Source organism: Amphiura filiformis, chromosome 16, assembly GCF_039555335.1.
Source record: "Amphiura filiformis chromosome 16, Afil_fr2py, whole genome shotgun sequence".
Lineage (NCBI taxonomy): Eukaryota > Metazoa > Echinodermata > Ophiuroidea > Amphilepidida > Amphiuridae > Amphiura > Amphiura filiformis.
The window spans coordinates 3,525,989-3,548,829 of NC_092643.1; the positions used below are offsets into that span (position 1 = coordinate 3,525,989).

Genomic DNA, 22,841 nt, shown 5'->3' on the forward strand with positions numbered 1-22,841 from the left:
AATCCATGATATATGTGCAATTTGTGGTCCATGCTAGTTGTACTTTTTAAGATACAAAGGTTTGAAGTTTGCCATATTTTCACAATTTTGTGTATAACTCTATGGGGCTCCCCGCCCCCAGCTCCCCACCCCGCTCCCCATTGACAAATCTTACATATTGAAGTATAAATCTCAAAGTAGTTGTCCAATTGACTTGGGTTTTTTTGTATTTGATAAAGAACATAATTATCTACAAAATGACACCAAACTTTCCACAATAGGTACTACATTGTATACTTATTAGAATAAACCAAACTTGAAGTGTGAAGAAAGCATTTTCATGTTACGGCTCCTCCATTTTTGGGTGACCTATTTGTGACATGCGACCATATGTTGTTTCCACTCTAAGTTACTGTTGATGTTTACTCCCAAGTATTTGTGGTTTGCGGTGGATTCAATATGATGGTTGTCGACTTTGTATGTGAAAGTGTGAGGTTTGGTCTTGCAAGTAATTGTGAGTTTTTGACATTTATTGGTGTTGATTCATAGTGTCTTTTCCTCTACTCCTTAATCCAGATTGCTTCCTTTAGCCAGCGTGTAGTTTTTAACAGTTTTTCTTAAAGAGCCAGGTAAAAATCTGGAATTATCAAGTAAAGATCTCGACTGCTTGGAAATATGGTGATGACAGACCTGTGATAAGTGTTTGAAGACATGCATTGGTATTGTGGTTACCTAAATTGACTGTATAAAACCCTAACCCCCAACCTGTTATAAGGCCATTTGTGTCATTGAAACTACATTCATTCGTATACACATTCCATTTGGGAGGCACAACAAAATGGCTCCCAAGCATCTTGAGAGAATCAGATAGAGAGATGGTGCCTGAAAATTAAGTTGCTCTATTAAATCTTGCTAATAATAGCCATTTTCATTAAAAAATTGTTTCATTTTCTACTACAACAGGTATGGCAGAGAACAATGGTGCTTCTAATGAATTCAGTGTGAAAACAATTGAAACATCAGCAGCTGTGATCAAATTTAACACCGGTAACATGTCCCCAGCAAGCACTTCTTCCTCCGATGATGAAGATGAAGATAGAACAGCACAAAGTCCAGCAGCAAATGGTCAGACATCCCCCGGATGGTTACCAGAAGAGGACCGGGGAGGCAGGCACTGGACAGAGGAGAGCTGGAGGAGTGACTCTGGATTCAACAGTGACAATGCAGCATTTGTTGCAGCAGGTGGGACAGCTCAGAGAGATGATACATGTAGGCCTAGCACATTACCAATTGATAGACTCACATTGGAAGACAATCTACCGGATGATAGCAAAGAGTCCACACATGAAGATGGAGAAGCAATAACTAATACCAATGGAGTTGGTGGTGACACAAATTGCAAGCTACCGTCAGATGATGGGATGACTGAGGATGAAAGAGATGAAATGATGCTGAAATCGGATAGGTTTAATCCATTCAATAAAGTTCCGTTCATAGAAGAAGAACACTTTGTATCACCCACCATTTCGAATACACCAAGATATAACTTCCATGAAGCAGCTATGGATGCTAAAAAACTTGAGCCAGGTAGGTAATCTCATATTAACACAAGGTGTGATCTATTCAATAAGGTTCTGTGCACGTAGAACACTTTGAATCACCCACCATATCAAATACACCAAGATATAACTTCCATGAAGCAGCTATGGATGCCAAAAAACTTGAGCCAGGTAGGACTATCTTCTATCGCAGTGTATGTCATTCATTCAAGTAACAATAACTTTAAATTTAATGATGGTGAGTGTGGCAGACAAAGGGGCTTGCAACAGTAAATATTATGAAAGTTGCAACTTTTGAATTTGTACCTTCCATCGGTTTTAGTTTCATAACTTTGAGGGTGATATCATTGTGATTGGAAATGTTTAGGATAATAGTGACTTGAAATTTTCATGACACAATAATCTGTTTAAAAATACATGTAAAGGCCTGTTACACAAAGCTCAATGAAAGTAGAATGAAATTTTATACAAATTAATACAAGGATTCTTTCTTATAAAATGTATTTAGCTTGCACTATGCATCCTTAAATATTGTGTGTGCTTCATTCAGAAATGCTAAAGTTACTGATACCGTAATCATTTATACAGTGTGATAATATCACTCAAATTATTTGCAGGATATAAGCCCAGTACTAAATTTTGGCCAAGTTCTTAAATCAAATCAATGCTTTGCTCTCATATTTAAGAACAAATAAAAAAAAATATCAGTTGATAATTAACATTCCACACTTATTATTTTAAGAAATTGACATAGATGATAGAAATTACTGGTACATTGGGCATATACAAATGGGGGATGATTGTTCTTATTTTTAAATTCAAGCACTAGCCCTTCCCCGGTTATAAGCCCACCCCCATTTTTGTCTCGCCTGATAAGGCAGGAGACTATATAATCACTTTTCCGTATGTGTGTATGTATGTGGGGGTGTGTGGGGGTGTGTATGTGACAAATTTGGTTAAAGTTTTGGTTAAAGTTTGCCTTCCGCCTATTTTCTCGGAGACTAGGGGTCGCACGTTCCTCAAACTTGGTTGGTGGGTGCATCTTGACCCGAGACAGAACCGGTTTCTATTGGTTAGTGGGTCAAGGTCACTGAGGTCATCTAGGGTTCATCTGAGGTCAAATTAGTAAAAACTGTCGTATGGGCATGAAACTTGATGGGTGCAGTCAACATTTAAAGCCAAATTTGTGGAAGGTCATTTCAAGGTCACCAGGGGTCATCTGAGGTCAAATTAGTAAACACTGTCGTATTGGCATGAAACTTGGTGGGTACAGTCAACATTTAAAGCCAAATTTTTGGAAGGTCATTTTGAGGTCACCAGGGGTCATCTGAGGTCAAATGACCTTCCAAAAATTTGGCTTTAAATGTTGACTGTACCCACCAAGTTTCATGCACATCATCCGAGGTCAAATTAGTAAAAAACTGTCATATGGGCATGAAATTTGGTGGGTGCAGTCAACATTTAAAGCCAAATTTTTGGAAGGTCATTTTGAGGTCACTAGGGGTCATCTGAGGTCAAATTAGTAAAAACTGTCGGATGGGCATGAAACTTGGTGGGTACAGTAAACATTTAAAGCCAAATTTTTGGAAGGTCATTTCGAGGTCACCGGGGGTCATCTGAGGTCAAATTAGTAAAACCTGTCATATGGGCATGAAACTTGGTGGGTACAGTCAACATTTAAAGCCAAATTTTTGGAAGGTCATTTCTGGGTCACCAGGGGTCATCTGAGGTCAAATGAGTAAAAACTGTCGTATGGGCATGACACTTGGTGGGTACAGTCAACATTTAAAGCCAAATTTTGGGAAGGTCATTTCGAGTCCAGGGGTAATCTGAAGTCAAATTAGTAAAAACTGTTGCATGGGCATGAAACTTTGTGGGTACAGTCACCATCAGCCAGATAATCGTGCCCAGCCGATAACCGCCAAATTCATTTACCTCTACCAAAAGTAATCGCAAAAGCAGGCGGTCACGAAAGCAGGCGAGACTCGTGGTTCGAGAACCGCCTTGTTGAAGTAAAATCTGCCATTTAGGGGGGTGGGCTTATACCCGAGTGGTTACGGTACATACATACAATATGCATATTGCTATGCACATGGTACAATTTGCTTTATCAGTCCCATTTTAAGAGGTGGATGAAGATAAGGTGTTATATCTACATACATATGTACATGTATAAATAACCTTAAAGTAATTCACTGATAAAACTGAGTTACATTTGCAATGCATGTGATAATCATGATAAAGTAGATTAGTAGATTGAGATTTCTTATAGTTTAAAGTTGTTATTTTTCATGCTTTGCAAAAAATATACATCTGGAATATGTCCATAACAAAATAACATGCACTCTTCCACACACACCCCACACACCTGTTCGTTTTGTATGACAACTGAGGACACACTGTGACACAACACAGTTTACAAGCTTTTTTAGACTAACTGGGGATTAGCTTAAATGTCTGATTTTTGAGATTAATTTTATTTTATTTTTGGCATTTTCAGATAGAGGGGGTATTTGGAATCAATCGGTGATGTCCTCGCTTTTCAAAAGTCCCTGGTTGATGGGAAACAAATAAAAAAAGTCCCTTATTGCTGGCAAAAACAAACACACACCTACATGTCAAATGATCATCTGACATCAGTACTTATGTGTGATCACTGACCTCATAAGCAAGGGACAGCCCGGAGGCAGCCTACATGTATTCATTTAATCACACAAAGAGGTATCTCCTTGCATCAGCAGATTGGTGAGGTCTGCTTGAGGGGGGGGGTCTTCAGTGAACGGCTCTTTTCAGAACTATCAAAAACCTTTTGCATTAGCAGATAGGCGAGGTCTACTTGTTGTTAGGTGCAGTGTTCCGTGAACAGCTCTTTTCTGAACCATCAGCCACATGGCTCATTCTAACGTACTTTGTCCTGAAGAAGTTAAAGCTACTCCTGATGAAAGCTTGACAGTTCCATACTTGTCCGACGGCAAACCTGCTAAAAAGTTACTAATTGTTATGAACTCCCGTTGTAAAAGCCTATCCCTCAATTTATAATAAAATCCATCAATCAGTTTGGTTTTTCATGTCATTTCTGCCAAACCATATGTTTTGTGGGATAGGCTTTTACGACAGGAATTCAACAATTAGTGGGTTTTTAGCGGGTTCGCCGTCGAACTGTCAAGCTTTCGTGATCAGGAGTAGCTCTGACTTCTTCAGGACAAAGTACCTACGAATGAGACATGTAGGCTGCCCCTTGCCTACTGATGGCTCTGAAAAGAGCTGTTCACTGAAGACTGCCCCTTGTCAACAGAGAACAAGCACATCTCGCCTATCTGCTAAATTTGAAGGTTTGGTGGCTCTGAAAAGAGCCGTTCACTGAAGACTGCCCCTTGTCAACAGAAAAAAAATATACAGACTATACATATTTTTGTAATAATTTTCAGGCAAACCAAGACGAGACAGTCACTCTACATCAAGTGATACCGATACTGATATCAGTCTCCCATCTAAAGACCAAGACTTTGCTGAAATCACCAATGAAGATCTTGGTATTGCTGAAGATCACTTCTCACAACCTGAGGTAAGCCAAGATCTGAAGATGTGTGTAAAATGAATTCAAAGTGAGATATTATCCTATTTCAGCAGTTCTGCAGCCTGTTTGACAGTCAATAACATTGTTATTTTTAATCTACTATCTAACAGGAGCCTCAATGAATATTGTGTATTGATTTGTATATAAATTATACAAAAAAGGCTGACATTCCTCTTTTTTTTTGTTCGTTTTATAGCCAATGTGTCCTCTGGTAATTCACCCCCAAATGCTAATTTGCATATTTGCACAATTAGCTATTTTGCTAATTAACATCTGAAGGCTTAATATTATGCAAATATGCAAATTACATGGTACCTTAAATATAATTTGCAAATGTTTCAAGTTTAATGACTGCCTTTGCAATTTTGCATAGAATATGTGAACATTTCATTTATAAGTTCTTTTTTGTGACGCCAATTCTTGATGCAGGGTGATTTTATCTCCAGGGCCTTGTATTCAACTCTTACTTGTGTGAGTAAAATATTAAAAATAAAAGATATTTCCTTTACTGAAATTCATGCACCATCAAGCAGTTTTGAACATCTAGGGCTATACATTCAGAGTATAATAAGTGGGATTCCAGGGGTCAGATGGACTACCATTTTATTTGTATTTGAACTTCATTAACTTATGTCTGTAAATAGATTCATCAGGTTTGCAGAAAATCACTTTACAAAGTTCATTTTTCAAAACCAAGTAGATTTGTTCACTAACCTGACAGTTTTTAACATCATAGTTGACATTTTTCTTCAGAGTGTTGAACTACATTGTATGTCCAAACACCTTCCCTGACAAATTTCTAAGTCACATCTATGATCCCATCATCTCTGTGAGTAGTGCGCCCTCTACAGGCCGAAATTTGTCGGGCAAGGTGTTGGGACATAAATTGAAGACCGAATTTAAAAAAAAAGTTTGTGTCTGACGGCAGGGCAAAGACGCGACAAGATTGGTTGCCGACCTGCGCAGTACAGCATTTTTTGGTCTGGTTGATAGGACGTCGGATGCAAATTAGTCTTTTATATTCAGTCTTCGATTATAGATCAGCACTCTGAAGAAGAATGGCAACCATGACATTCGAAACTGTGAACAAATCTACTTGGTTTTGAAAAATGAACTTTGTAAACTAATTCATGACATGCAATTTGTAACAATTTTCATGCAAGAGCTTTTGCTGCTGAAAAAAATCCATATTCTCCCACAAAATTACTGAAAGCATGATAGCAAAAACAAATCATGGTTGCATCAGCACACTGTCAACCGTTTAGTGTTTCATTGGCACCATTAGAAAAGCTGATCTATCTACATGTATCTATGGACAAGCCATAAACAGATATTATGCTCTCATGGTACCATTTTGACTAAGTAATAAATAATTCACCAGGTCAGCTTCATGTGCCCCATGATATGTAATGTTTTATTTAAAGACATTCTCTTATCCTTGCATAATATCAAGTATAATATTCTCATAGGCCATGTTTTCCATCCTAGAAAGCTATAGTTTTAGTTCACAAATTATATATCGTTAGCCTGTCCGATAATTGCCAAAGTCATTCTCACTGATTGGCAACTTTATAGGCAATTATCGTAGCATTGTGACAGTATATGTTATCATCATTATTATGAGACACCCAGTAGCCAGTGTACAATCATATTATAAATACAGTGGCGTACCATGGCCGCTCCTACCCGGGGGGGGGGCTGAAGAAAATTAAATTTTGCCGCCCCTTTTAGCTTCCTCAACAACCCGAAAAGGTTGACCCAATTTTGTTTTCGGTTTGAAAAAGTGAAGAGCAAAAAAAAAGAAGAAAAACAGGCCCTAGCGCCCTAAAAGCAATAGTACCATTTTTTCAGTTTTTTAATACTTTTTCAAATTTTTCCGCCCTTTATACTTTACTAATTCTTTTTGCCGCCCCTTCTTCTTCCGCCGCCCCTTCATTTTGGGGGGGGGGGCTGGCGCCACCAAAGCTCCCCCCAAAATATGCGCATGTTATATCAAGCTTTCATACACCCTTAGATAGCAAGAACCAATCAGAGCAAACGTTAGAAAAATCCAAACCATGCATTGATTGTGTCTAAATGCACTCCGCGTACTACGCGCAGTGCTTCCGTGCGTGTTCACGTCTCGTAGGCTTGATTCATTTTTCGGCGGGTTGATGCATTTATAATTGGTTCTATTTTCCAATTATTTTTAGTGATAATTTTGTTATAATATCACATGTTTTTTTCTGATCGTGTATGAAATAGGTTAATGAACGCGTATTACTTGTTGCTCGAGAAATTAGACAAAATAATGCACTTGCGCTGATGTTGATGCGTCTAATGCACTCCCCCTTTGCTTTGGGGCTCGTGCATTAAATGCATCAACATCAGCGTCATGTCATTATTTTGTCTAACGCGCTCATTAACCTATAATTGTTGCAAGAAAGGCCTATCTGCAATAGCTGCCCTATAGACAATTTGACCATATTTACATTCTATATTGTATACACATTTGACACCTGACAGGTATTCTTGCATTAAACACTAGATATCGTCATTGGGCAGGAAAAACCTCCTATGTGCTTGTGGCCCCTGAACATATTTCAAACAAAACTGCCAACAGGTTACCAAGGAGGTTTTGCTTTAAACATGTTCAGGGGCCAATGACACAGGAGGCTATTCTTGCATTACACCATATAATAATTGGTGTTTTATAATAGAAATTGAAAGCAAGACTGGTTTATCTATTTCCTGGTTTGAACACTACAGATCTATTGATCATAGAATACACATTTTAAGTTGAACTTGAAGTTCAAGTTGGAAGTTCAACTTGTATTGGTGAATATTGGGACATGAAGCCCAGATAAACATCAGATTCCCCGTTTTAGGAATGTTGCTGCAACCTACACCTTGTGGTCGTTGGTTGAGCATTTGGAGCGATATATTAGTCTCATTACAAGACTGCCGAATCCATTGTATGTTTCACTCGCACCTGTAAGACTAGCCTCTTTGAAAAGAGCAGTATTGTATTCAATCATTGATTGTACACATACACAGGTGATGAGTGCAGCCTGATTATAGTGCAGCCTGATTATAGTGCAGGGCAATACATTTAAAAGTAGTGTAAACATATTGCTATGGTAATTAATTGGAGGCACTCATTCAGCCCCATTTTGAATTCACACTAGGTTAAGGTCATGTCTTCCATTAGGGTGTACAAATGTATGAATTTCAACAGGAATAACCCAATTTCATCTTGTTACACTGACCTGCACACCACCATGCCATCTTTGTGCATTCATTGTATTAATACATGCTGATATCACTTATTGGCATTTCTTGTTATTCAATTCAATATGATTTTGTTTGTTATAACCATAAAACAGAAAGTGAAATATATTTTGAAAAGTATTAAGTGTCAAATGTTAGCCAGGGTTGTCACTTTTTTCCAGACCAAAAGTGTTAAGGGGAAAAGTCCCCACTGTCACCTAATCTTATTTGAAAAAATATCACAACATTTTGCTTCACACACTGCTATACAATTTGACCCCCTCCCCCACCATTAGTTGGTGGAAAATTGTCAGTGGACAGAATTGAATATTGAAGATTTTAGATTTGATCTGTTGAGAAAGTTTGATCACTTAGGGAGAAATTTGGGGAAAATGCTGTTATTTTTCTCTTCACTTTTGACCAGCCAAACTTTTATGGGTTGATGGGGTTTTTTTTTTTGGTCTCTGGTCTGGTCCTTGTACAAAAAATGTAGGAAAAGGACAGTCAGGGAACACATGGCATCTGTCCCCCATCACCACTCATGAAATCCTATGTGCACCCAACTGCTATAAAATCATAATAAAGACTTTGTGGTCCAAATCACACAACATAATAGTTATTGATAGAAAGAAATAATGAATTTATCTTATTTATTTAAGTTAATAGACCTATGAAAACATGACAAATCTTTAATTGTTTCACTGTAATTATCTGGATACTTTGAACCAGACTTATCAATTTCTAGTCTCAAATCCTTGTTCTGTTTAGTTTTTGTAAGTGATTCAGTCAGTGTGTTGATGATGAGGGAAACTGGGAAAGGCACACTGGTAAGTCTGTAAAAATGAGTTATTATATGAAATTCTGTTGCAGATCGTGTAACTATAACAGAGGCTCCTCAATTAATACACATTTTTGCTCATCAAGGGCCATGAAGGGCCAAACATTGTAAAGCTGCCTGATTGAAGGCTGAATACACTTGATTTTCTCATGATTTTAGAAGGAACATTAGATACTTATGGGGATTGGGAACCATCCTTATGTTTAGTATAAAGTTAAAGTAAAACGGTTCTCAATTGCGAAGCACACAAACATTTTTGTCATATTGAAGCTAAAATTTAGAAGGGGTCCTATGGTGCAAAAGTAGGCCAATTTCAAGCGAAGAGTGCAAAAATTGGCACTTTTTAGGATGAAATTGCCAAATTGAGTGGCTTATGAGCGTCAAAATGCCACATGCCCTATTAAAAAGTTACAAGCACAACAGCAAAAGTACATGTCATTGACACGCAGGCGCACATGTAAAACTCCAGCCCTGAACTGGACCTCTAAAAACTTGGAGTCGTTAAAGTTGGTTCTGAATATGTACCATAATTCATGAGCACTCCCAAACTCCACTTAAACATATTCCATCTGCAGATCATGCTTGCTTTTTAAAGCCCTTTTATGTTTTTTAGCATGTTCCATGTATGCCCATATTACACTAGCAGTCGCACTGAGTGACAGAAACATTGCTAATGATCAAACACCACTAGCGATTGCACAACGCTACCAGTTGAGTTGGTCAGTAGTGGCTAGCGATGTTGCATAGAAAGTCAACTGGTTGTATGGCAGATTTCAAATGGAATAGCCCAGCCAAGCACTGAAATCAAAATTATTCACAACTTTGTACATGTTGTATCTCTGAGGGGTATCAAAAGTTTTAGAAATGCCCAGAAGTGAAAGAGCTATATCAATGAAATTTTGTCAGTGCAATCACTGGTCTTATGTACATTATGGTCCAAAATGGTCTCATAGGTATGTTTACTTTTTTTACAGGTGGCACTAGATGCCAATAACCCGCTGCCCCAGTTACTGCGCATAAACTGTACGATTGAGAAAATTGAGGCAAGCAGCATTATTAAGATCCTGCTTTTGAAGGGTTGCAGTGCCTAGAAAATTGATGATGAAATGAAAGTTATCTTCGGTGGTGATTGTGATATGTCACTGGCGCTTTTTGGAAAAGGAATTTTTATTTCATCACAGATTTTCTGGGCACTGTAGCCCTTAAAATGGAACTTAATCATGCTGCATGCCTCAATTTTCTCCATTTTGCTGGTTATGCGGTTACATAGGCAGGTAGTGACATCTAGCTCCTGTAAAAAAAAGTAAACATACTTATGAGACCATTTTTGGACCATAATGTACATAAGGACCAGTGATTGCACTGACAAAATGTCATTGATATAGCTCTTTCACTTCTGGACGATTTCTAAAACTTTTTGATACCCCCTCGTATAATGCCCTTATCATACTACCCAATCACATGGAGTAGGGCATTTAATGCCAAAATTGGGTCTTCATTGGAAAGGGGATTGTTGATGATCAGAAGTCACTAACTCCTGTGGAAGATTTAACAGAAGTCTTCGTGACAGAGGGAGTATGGTTTTCAAATGGAATTTGCTAGGGTTCATTATTTTAAACCCATACTCCATTTGTTTATGACTGTGCCTATATCTTCCATAGCTGGAGTGTGTATTTCAAATGAAAGTTACCCAATTGTCTATTCTATTTGAAAACCATACTCCCTTCAGTTAAAAATCTGTCATATGGATATGGGGAATTTTTATATTATCCCTTTTATAAAATACCCCAAACTCCCTACTAGGTATTGACAGGGATGTGGTTATTAGTGAACATGAAAAGTGGTTAAATATAAACAAATAACCATGACTTGACAAACAAATAACCATGACTTGACATAAGAGTAACATATTTTCAATCCTAGAAACTTCAAAACTACATGTTTCATTGTCAGTATTTGATACATTTGGCAAAACATGTTGTACAGAAATATATATATGACCATCCACCATGAATGAGCTGTAATGTCTGAAGAGCTTGCTTTGAGATACCGCCCATTATAAAACTTATCAAAAAGCAGTTAAATAGAAAACAAAGGTATTGGACTCTTTTACTGATTATCATCAGAAGCAACGGTATTGTATAATACATCATTGAAAAGCATATTTTGAGGAGAATTTGCCTGTCCAATATCTCAAACAGTGAAAACAATGACATTGCAGCCTATTTGTGGTGGACAATCACTAAATGAAATTGCACATCATAGACAACGATTAATTAATCATCAATTTTTGATGTTGACTTTTATCACCAGGGATTCTTCGGCTACTCAAAAGTGGATGAGTTGGAATTTGCGATAGAAAACTGTAAAGATCTTGTCAAATCCACCACAGAACACTCTGATCAACGGAGGGAACTGGTAACCAAGCTGGTACAGCTACGCATGAAGCTTATGGAACTCAAGGTAAGAACTGGTAACCAAGCTGGTACAGCTACGCATGAAGCTTATGGAACTCAAGGTAAGAACTGGTAACCAAGCTGGTACAGCTACGCATGAAGCTTATGGAACTCAAGGTAAGAACTGTAACCAAGCTGGTACAGCTATGCATGAAGCTTATGGAACTCAAGGTAAGAACTGGTAACCAAGCTGGTACAGCTACGCATGAAGCTTATGGAACTCAAGGTAAGAACTGGTAACCAAGCTGGTACAGCTACGCATGAAGCTTATGGAACTCAAGGTAAGAACTGGTAACCAAGCTGGTACAGCTACGCATGAAGCTTATGGAACTCAAGGTAAGAACTGGTAACCAAGCTGGTACAGCTACGCATGAAGCTTATGGAACTCAAGGTAAGAACTGGTAACCAAGCTGGTACAGCTACGCATGAAGCTTATGGAACTCAAGGTAAGAACTGGTAACCAAGCTGGTACAGCTACGCATGAAGCTTATGGAACTCAAGGTAAGAACTGGTAACCAAGCTGGTACAGCTACGCATGAAGCTTATGGAACTCAAGGTAAGAACTGGTAACCAAGCTGGTACAGCTACGCATGAAGCTTATGGAACTCAAGGTAAATTATGATTGTCACATAGTTTATAGGTAGCAATTTTGCATAATAATACTCAAATTGTTAGTTTGTAAAGCAATATATTTTGCTAATTGTGCTGCAATTGTGTTATGATCCCCCATATGATTGTTTTCCTTAATTCGACCTATGGTTCTGAAGTTTTGTATCACAACAGGTCAAGGGTCTGTGTCTGTGCTGCCCTCCACTGGCTGACACTTCTCAAACAGAGGCAATTTGCAGGCGTAGTGCATGTTAGAATATGACCGTTACTAGGTCAACTGGTTCACCCTTTCTTTGTTACGAACCACTGATCGAAATGATCGCAACACAAACCCCATGGCATATCATAATTCTGAACAGGTGTATGAGCCCAGGCTTGAACCAGTAACCAATGGTTACTAACGTGCACTACGACAGCGAATTGTTTAAAAGCTTTGAAAATGTACAAATGTAGGCTCTACTTATACAAACCAATAACTTACTGCCTTCCTTATATTCTCACATCAGGAGGGACCAGAGGAGAATCCTGATGTGAAGACTGTCTTAGGTCATAGATTCAGAAGGAGAAAAGGCAAGAGTTCTAATCATCAGTGTGAAACATGCAACTCTGTTATCTGGGGAATGCTGCAGAGTTGGCATCGATGTGCAGGTAAGAATATAATAATAATAAAATAATAAAATAGCATTTATCCACGCTTTCTGGATACTCAGATCCCTCAAAGCAATGGGTCGATAGGCTGCCAAGCCCCAAAGGGCAGCGCAAGTTGACCTCAATGCTGAGTGTGACAGACAACAGACCCGGGCTGATCCCCTGCTCTTTACGAAAAGGCCTACAACTTTTACATGTCCACATATTGCTCTTCTGGTACATGGGACCACCATTTTGCTATGCACCCACTGTACTATATTTGTATCCTGTACTATATTTGTGATCAGGTTGGAGTTAACATGTGTCTACGGACCAGGGGCATGTAAATTTCTGTCTCTTGTGAGTAAATGGTTAACACTTAAATACATTATGTTAGAACAGGCCTTCTCAACTAGTTTATTTGAAGTGCCAACTGGAAAAGTTTAGTGATCATGAAGTGCCAACATGTCAAGGGAGGACTTTGCGAGGTAGCGTGTGTGCATAACGGGTAAGGTGCAGTGGTGCTTTATCGGAAGTCCAGGGGGCAGCGCCTCCGGAAGGCCCAGATTGGGTATTTTTCACCCCCTTTTTATTCCAAGATTTATGTGAAAAAAATATTAAAATTACTGTGCGCCACTTCAACTTACTCCAAGCGCCACAAGTGGCGAGAGCGCTGCCAGTTGAGAAGGCCTGTGTTAGAATGTTTTGCAGCTGGTTTTTCAAACAGGTTTGAATTTGATCAAATCATCTTGTATATCAGCTATTAAATGTTTTTTGCAAAACATTTTGTGGTAGATATGCACATATTAACTGTAAAGATAAACATTAGTTTTAGCCCTGTAATACACACTGGTTGATCAAATTCTGTTTTACTTTTCTTTTTCTTTTACAGAATGTGGTTTCAATTCACACAGTAAATGTTTAAATTTTGTCAAAAGGCAGTGTGTTAGCTCTCAGGTAAGTCATTTCAAGCATCTCAATTTTTGTAAATGAAATTATACCATTTGCAATTCAAAGGCTTTAAATACCAACAAAATTGCTTGCAGGTATTTACATTAATTTACAGTTTTTAAATTTGTCAAAGTTTGTAAATTTGTATCATACCCCTAGCATATAACGTTATTGAAAACCGAATAAAAGATTAAACATGCACTGGCCCCTTTGTCCTTGTGTTGGCCTCAAAATGTTATGGATATGTAACTATGTTCCCTTCCTCCTTAATGCCCTTATTGCCAGATGCAGAATGAATCTTGTTTATTTAAGCATTGTAATGATTGCTTAATATTCAACTACAAACAATGGGGTTGGTTTATTGACAGCCTGTTAATTTCATGTAACGATTCACTGAATCATCCAATTTAAAGTATGTATCATAGCTTGCAAAAAAACCTAATACTATGTAACCCATTTGCTTGTTTTTCACTAGCTATCTAGTATGAATTACTTGATGGAAATCTGTCCTGAGACTGGGTTAGGACCACAGAACTACAGATGTGCTGAATGCAGAACAACTCTTTCTTTCAGTAAGTCTTTACATTCTATTTTTTTCTTGTTTTTGTATTTTAATTTCCTTTTTTCTTGTCAAAGTCGATCATAGTTTGATTAGGATCAATTTTGCCTCAAGAACTAACTATCACAATTTCTTGCTCTCTTGGTATTAATAGGGTCACAAATGAACACAAAATTCAGGTGGACAATATGTTTTAAACAGTTAATGGAAGGTTTATGGCTGGAATTGAGAGGTATCATATAATTATCACATTATTGTTGAGGACTAAATTGAAGCTTGCGCATGCTTTTTGTTATAATTTTTAATGCAGATTGGCTATTACTAGGCTGTACTCTGATCAGCTCGTAATAGGCGGGACTCATAACATTGTGTATTTATAAAATGGGATACATGCAGCTGGGTGTAGTACCTACGCGAACTGCGCTTTAAGTATTGTGTGACTGACGCACACTTTTGTGAATTAACTTGTGCATAAGTTGGAACTTTATTGACTCGTACAGTTACAAAACGGAATAATTCTTGCCTATTATAAGCGGATCATAGTATACATCTGATTATCCTACCAATCATCGTTAAAACCTGTACTTAACCCTAACGGAACTGAATCTCACTAAAGCGTGAGAATATTATGTGATGTGATGATGCAATCACCCTAAGTCATATATACTCAGGGAATTGCTGGCCAGGCCAGCGAAACTCGTGAGTACAGGCCTGTGATCTTGTGCATGCATGCAAGGGGTCAGAGGTTCGAATCCTGGGGTGCCAGGTGACTTCGTTGTTCATCTTCTCTCCTTTTTCCTTTGTTCTTGAACTTCTGATAGCAAAAAACCATGGGTACGGTTAGGGTTGATACTGTTGAGGAGTAATTTGAAGTTAGAGAAGGTATTGTGTCTGTTACTTAAGAAAATGTTAAATCATTGTGTGAAACTGAAATGGATAACCAAGAACTGTAATTTCCCTATACACTCGAATACAAAGTTTTGATCCGATCCAAGGAGTAAGAATGTTAGATGGAGTAAAAACCGGGATGTCTGACCAATTCACTTTGCATTCTTGTCATTACAGGAGGCGATCTTCCAGAGCCAAGACAATGTGATTACACAGGACAGTACTACTGCACTCAATGCCACTGGAATGACTCGGAGGTCATACCAGCTAGGGTTGTACACAATTGGGACTTTGAACCGAGGAAGGTGAGTGTATGAGGTCAAAGGGTATACATGAAAAGGTAAAGACAACAAAATGACAAAGCAATCCAAGGTTACTGCACACCACTTATATTAAAAGCTATACCTTTTTATACTGTTAATACATTGTGTCAAACCTGACAGAATTAGAAAAGAAAAAGCTGTAATAATTTCCCTATACACTCCCATGCAAACTTTCACCCCAGGTCCAGGGAGTAAGAGTGATACAGGGTGTCCCCTAAAGAACTGCATCGACAGGAACTGAGTTTTTGGGTATTTTAACACATAAACCAAACATAACTAAATAACCTATATGGTTGAGGAATATATCAGCAATCACATTCTTTTTTGAATTTTGATGATTTGTGGATTTGTACAGATTTTAATCTGTACAAATTAAAATCAGATTAAAATCTCTTTACCTTACTCAGTGGTTTTCTATTTGTTTTGTTTCAGGTTTGTAGACATTCCAATCAACTTCTCAAGTTGATGTCTAAAAGAGCTGTGCTTAGAATACAAGATCTAAATCCAACGCTCTTCAACTATGTAGAAGAACTTAGTCAAATTAAGGTATGCACTAGGTTCTATTGTAAGTTGTAGTATTTATATTGATGGCAGTTAGAACTAACTTACGGATTAAGACTTAGCTATGTTTCATTTGGCACGACAGGATAATATTTTTTGATACAAAAAAAATAATCCTGTATTTTTCTGGAATTGAGAATAGGTATAGTCAATAACAGTTTATCAGAATATCAAAGAAAGCGAGTTGGATTATAAAAAAAAACCAAGATCTGATAAATGTGATTGAGCCGTGCCATTTAGTGATTTCCAGGCTAAAAGCAAGATTTTAAATTGGTGGCTTTGTTGTATGGCCTTTGTTATAATGATATGGTCATATTTCTGGGTTTTTGTTCAAACTTAAGGTTTATTTAGTAATGGAAGACATGATTTTAATCTTTTACACATAGTGTGAATTTCCAATGGGGTTACCTGAATGGGTGACTCCATTTAAAATTTACACCCCCTGTGTGGGAGATCAATGGCATGTCTTCAGTAGGAAGTGTAAGGGTTTCAACTGGAATAGCTTATTGACCATTTTGCTCTTTGCAATAATTTGATCAGTACAACATATTTCAGATCAACATTTCTAACCATTTTTAAATTTTTAAATATTAAAATACTAAAGTTAGCCATTGATTATGGAATGGTTTATGGAATGATTTGGGCCACTGTGATCAGCGACTTCAGTAAAGTGTATGAACTTGTAGGTCTGGCAGAGTACTATAAAGTCCATCACCATAAGGGTTGGGTCACATCGTAGAGCATTCAATAAATACCTTTCATTGATTGATTTATTTTGTTTTATGTTGCATAGAAATTAAGGGAGGAAGTGCTAATAATGAAGATGTATTTTCTGTCTTGTCGGACTGCTATGGAGAACAGACTACTCACTCAAGTAAGTTTGCCCTGAATCTTGTTGTCATTATTAGTCTTGTCGGACTGCTATGGAGAACAGACTACTCACTCAAGTAAGTTTGCCGTGAATCTTGTTGTCATTATTAGTCTTGTCATTATTAGTCTTGTCGGACTGCTATGGAGAAAAGACTACTCACTCAAGTAAGTTTGCCCTGAATCTTGTTGTCATTATTAGTCTTGTCGGACTGCTATGGAGAACAGACTACTCACTCAAGTAAGTTTGCCCTGAATCTTGTTGTCATTATTAGTCTTGTCGGACTGCTATGGAGAACAGACTACTCACTCAAGTAAGTTTGCCCTGAATCTTGTTGTCATTATTAGTCTTGTCATTATTAGTCTTGTCGGACTGCTATGGAGAAAAGACTACTCACTCAAGTAAGTTTGCCCTGAATCTTGTTGTCATTATTAGTCTTGTCGGACTGCTATGGAGAACAGACTACTCACTCAAGTAAGTTTGCCCTGAATCTTGTTGTCATTATTAGTCTTGTCGGACTGCTATGGAGAACAGACTACTCACTCAAGTAAGTTTGCCCTGAATCTTGTTGTTATTATTAGAGGATGATCCTAGTTTATTATGTTTGAATTACCTCCTCTTGTTTATCATTGTATGTTGTTACACTTGCTGGCAGAGAAGAACAGCACTTTTGTTTATATTTATCAGCATTGTTTAAAAATAAGCCAAATTTAAAAAAATTTTGTAACAGCTCTTTAAAACTTTTGTGGGGGTATGGTGGCGCAACAGTACAGGCTCTGCCTCACAATCGGGCAGAGGTCTGGCGGTGCCATCATGACCATGTTGTGCACTTGAGCAAGATAGTTTACCTCACTTGTTGCCTCTCTCTACCCAGGGGTAAAATGGGGAGCTGTTATGAATATTGTCCATTGAGCACTGCTCAAAGATATGAACATGTCTTAGGCATTGTATGGTAGCTGACAAATTGTGCTGTATAAATGGCCACATTTATTTAACTTGGCCGTGTTTTTGATTACTGAAATTGAGATTATTCCAGCTGTGGATGGCATTGAAGTAGAATGTATTGGAAGCAATCCCTTTTACACTGGGAATAAGGTAATTGTGATTGCTAGATGGGGTACAATGAGAATGAATAAAATATTTGCAACACTACTTATAGAAAAAAGACTTTGAGGCATTGACACAGACAAATGTGAAGACTACCATGTTTTTAAGGGACTTAATCAAACTATAAATATCATGACATTAATACCTGTATCATGTGTAACTTTTTCAGTTGCAGAATCGACCACATTTTGTAGAGAATTCTGATGTCTATTCGATGCAAGATTTAATAGACACAAAAGATGGAGTGTTACTGCCATCGCTATCAGGTGTACATGGCAACTTTGCCGTTCATATACGAATGGAATGTCAAGTAAGTCCATCAACTACTTTGGGAGTGTTCATAAATTCTTTGGAGTTTGGAACTATTTGGAGCCTTTGACTTACAAAGTTTTTGATCACCCCTGTATATCCGGTCTTTAAAATTTTTGATCTCTCCTTCCACAAAAGGGAGTATATGTGTTTCAAATACATTTGTAGAATAGAAAATTGGGTAACTTCCAAGCTGTTTGTACACAATTCTATATCAATCCACAATGTTGAGTCCCACCTATTAAAAGCTGTTCAGAATGTAGGGCAGTATGGGTTTGAAAATAATTAACCCTAGCTAATTGTATGCTGCAAAGAAAACACAAGTCTGGTCTCACTGTGTGGTTGATTTTGACTTGTGTGATCACCAAAAATATAAATAATGGCTTCCAAAGATGGAAGAAATTGCAAGTAAACAGTGTTTAATGATGAATATACTGCAAGATGGGGTTTTATTGTGAATTGTTGACTCTGTAGTAAAGATATTCACATCGCAAGATGCACAATATGTGTTGGTAGAAACGGTACAAATATAAAAATGTGGTTTGGGTGCAAAATGTCTTCCAAGTACGGCAAACTAGATGTCAAAGTTGGCATATCTGCCATTAACAAACACATTGTGTGTCATGCCTTATTTACGCATCTCATAATTCTCACGTTAACCTTGTTTTTCTTCTCTAGTTATGTCAAGCAAGAGGTTTTATCTGTGAGTTGTGCAATACAGATGAAGTGTTATATCCATTTGATATCATTGCTGCAGTGTGCTCACAATGCTCAGCCGTTTTTCACAGGTAAGCGTTGATGTGCTTCTCTGTTCATAGATAGGCTTAAATTTGATAATATCTAAGTTCTGGACAGAATTGTCTCAGAAATGATATCCAAGTAATAAATAGTGGACTCACAATCATAACTATAGTATTTTCTACTCATGGTAGGTATGATCCTATTTTCAGACATGTGAGGGCAGGCTTCAGTTCAACTTCTTGTGACCCAAGATTCTATCTTAACTGGGTAATCCAATAGGAAAATGAAGAAAATTTGGATTTAACCCTCAGAACCCAAGCTACATTGAATTTTAGTACAAAACATTGAAGTGATAGCCACATTTCATGAAACATGAGTGCATTTTTGTAAAATGGCCCTTCGTGCTTATGAATTAAGCCATAAAATGTATACACACATGTTAAGACAAAGGAAGCCATTGATAATGCTGGGACCCCTCATTTTTTAAGTTTTAAGGGTAGACGAGGTATTGTTGGTCGAAGCAACCTAAAAATCGATTTTCATTATCTAGTTCAATATATTATTGAAAATTAACGCCTTGATGTTTTGCAAGAGTCCATTCTACAAATCGTATACTTTGCAAACTTGCTTAATTTATTGTTGTTAATGAGTTATGTACGTTTTACAAAAGTGTTGTTGTTTCAGCCCTCTTTACAACGTAACTCAAGAACCGCAGCACCTATAAAAGTATATCTGTGATATTTTAATTCTTCTACACGCTTTCGCTATGAATTGAGCAATGTAGTTTTTGCCAAAGCTCACTACCATTCGTAAGATGCTGTGAACTACCAAATCACAACAGTTTAAAATAATTAATAACCTTAAGAAAAGATGTATCAAGTCAAAAATATTCTTATCAGGTGTTAAAAATATGTTTCTAAAAAGTCAAGAACCCGAAACTATGGGATATTCTTAAGAGATTATTATAATAATACTAATAATAACATAATTATATACCGTACTGACGCGAGTATAGTCCCACCTTTGAGTAAAGTCCCACCCCTAAATTTCGAAAAAAAAATGCATACAAATTCAATGCATTTTGAAATCATTAATAGAGAATGACATGAGTACAAATTTATTCAAAACACATAGGCCTACAATATTTTTTTTTTAAATCAACCATGAATGATCCTAGCATTTAGGTCTAGGGACACTCTACAGCCAAAAAAATATATAACTTTAAAAAAAAGGTGCTTTACAAAACAACTAAGGTTAAAAGTAAACACATATACCATAAGATAACATAATTAAAAAAAAATAATATGTATGTAATTTCTTGGAAATTTCATGGCTATTACTAACTTGTAAAACTGTATTATAATTCTTATTTGACATACTAAAATACATTCCAATTACCCTCTGAATGTGCATTGAATGTTGTAAAAATATGTTGCACAAATTCAAACATGATCAAAAGGTTAAGTTGGACACAACTGTACAGAATCAGACAAATTTTGCCCGGGAGTTTCTCAGTCAACAAACTGACCAACTGAGGGTGCCAGGTCAGGTTACTTTGATAACACTCTGTGTTTTATTTTATTAATTTCAGGGATTGCTTTTACAAGAAGGATGGAGAGTGTCCAAGATGTTTGCGATTAACCAAGCGCTCTGCAGAACTTTCTATATCTGGTGGTGATTCTAGATCATGATGACACATAAGTCTTGATGATTTAAGCTTACCTCAAATATCCTGAAGAACTGTAATCTGGTGATTTCCCATCATGATGAGCCAGTCACATGAAGCGTACCTCAAGCATTCTGCAGAACTCATAATCAGTGAGGTGATTCCACATAATGATATAACGTCAGTCACTGGTGATTAAGCTTACCTGAAATCATGCATCATAAAGCATTGAGAAATACACTGAATTCACCAAGGTCTGATTTTGCAAAGACTTGCTGTTATCAGTTTAACCCCTTGGACACTACTGGTCATCTAACAGCATTTCTGATTGGTTGATAAATTGAAATCCTCATTTCAATGGCCAATAATGAGTAGGCTTTAAACTATTTATGGCCAACGTTGCATTTGCATATGATCTTATTAATACCCTCCTTGATTGGTTCACAATTGAAAACAATATTCATTTTAGCCAATCGGCAGGTAGTTCTCATAATGTCACCTTGATCAGATTTGAAGTGGTAAAGGAGTGGTTTGATAAACAGGTGGCTTGTTCAACTCTCTGCAAATCCAAACTGTATTGATTTAAATCTTACTTGCGGCAATACATTCATATTCATAAATCTCTAGCTGCTAGGCAATGCAATCTTTCCAGCGTAACATCAGAAGTGTCAAACTGGTTGTAACCTGGTATTGACAAGGCACTTTGTTATCGATCAGGTCATAATAAAGTAAAAAGGTATGCTTGGGGCTTTGAAGATACTTTGTGTTACCAGGTATTTTTTGTATAGATTCTGTGTTAACAAGGTTTTGAGGTTCACTGTACTTGCAAAGTGCATGTTGTGTTGTTGCCACAGCTCATATGCATAATTTAATTACCACATACACTTTGTAAAGCATTCTGGTGCATTGCATTAATAAGCATGACAAACAAAAATGCATTTTTGCACATGTGTACCATATCATGGAGAACCTTCTTCTGTAGCAAGATGGCGAATATGTGCAAGGGTTCAATAGTTATGTACCATGTGTGCTCAAATCCAATGCAATTGTCCAAATTCAGTTGTAGTTTGGTATTAGAGTGGCTGATGTATTGCGGATATTTGTTGATCAACCTTGGGTAACAATAGAGAATGTGCTCTTTGTTGGACATGAAGAAACTGCACCCCACCAAGTAGTGTAGAGTTATATGTAGTTTGGTCAAAGGTCAATCAAGGATTTGAAAGGCTGTGCCCAAGCCTATTATTAATTCCAAATGCAGCCTGTAAGGTGTAATCCCACAGTGAACTTTAGTAATGTTATACAAATATTAACTGTCTATAAGTGTGATGGTCAAAGTACAATACATCTTTCATCAAGTGATTATATTTCGGGCATTACACACAATTAAGACAGTTAGGATTTGTTTCATATCACTCATAATATAAATTCTATTACATTCAAATACTATTTAAGGTAGGAATACATTTTTATCAACATAACACTGTGTTTTGCGGTGACACTCTACATTGGCTGGTCTAGGAGCCAGCGCATGGCCTGACACACACACACACACACACCCCCACCCCCCCACACACAGTGGATGTGATGGTAAAAACTACCACACAGAGAGGCTGATGGTAAAAATGATAAATGGCAATCAGCCAATGAACTGTCTAGAATTTATGTATGAGTGATAAAAATAAGTATATTTTGACCACATTGTGTAAATTGCTAGCAAAAATAGGTATGTATTTGCTATAAACAGGACTATTTTGTAGTTTTGTAAGCATGCCAATATTTTGTTAATCCATGTCATTATAAGCAAATATTCAATATTTTAATAACATTTGTAGCTTACCTTACAGGAACTAAAAGGGGATTGACTCAATACAAACCCCAGATAGAAAAAAAAAGAGAAATACGCTAACACTGGAATTCAAACGGGAAAATTCTATGACATGCAACACTTACTAGTACTTCCATGACCAGCTGATT

General features: G+C 37.2%; 1 protein-coding gene across 1 annotated transcript in view; it reads left to right on the forward strand.

Annotated features, from left to right (window-relative positions):
* LOC140135430 (differentially expressed in FDCP 8-like) overlaps positions 1 to 22,425 on the forward strand; it is a 52,544-nt gene extending 30,119 nt beyond the window's left edge. The window contains exons 2-13 of the mRNA XM_072156926.1: positions 943 to 1,566; positions 4,967 to 5,103; positions 11,516 to 11,665; positions 12,774 to 12,915; positions 13,787 to 13,851; positions 14,321 to 14,417; positions 15,470 to 15,597; positions 16,048 to 16,161; positions 16,970 to 17,050; positions 18,321 to 18,461; positions 19,139 to 19,248; positions 20,793 to 22,425. Coding sequence (XP_072013027.1) covers positions 943 to 1,566; positions 4,967 to 5,103; positions 11,516 to 11,665; positions 12,774 to 12,915; positions 13,787 to 13,851; positions 14,321 to 14,417; positions 15,470 to 15,597; positions 16,048 to 16,161; positions 16,970 to 17,050; positions 18,321 to 18,461; positions 19,139 to 19,248; positions 20,793 to 20,892 — 1,889 coding nt within the window. The 3' untranslated portion in view covers positions 20,893 to 22,425. The remainder of the gene's footprint in view (positions 1 to 942; positions 1,567 to 4,966; positions 5,104 to 11,515; positions 11,666 to 12,773; positions 12,916 to 13,786; positions 13,852 to 14,320; positions 14,418 to 15,469; positions 15,598 to 16,047; positions 16,162 to 16,969; positions 17,051 to 18,320; positions 18,462 to 19,138; positions 19,249 to 20,792) is intronic.
* Positions 22,426 to 22,841: the final 416 nt, after the last annotated feature.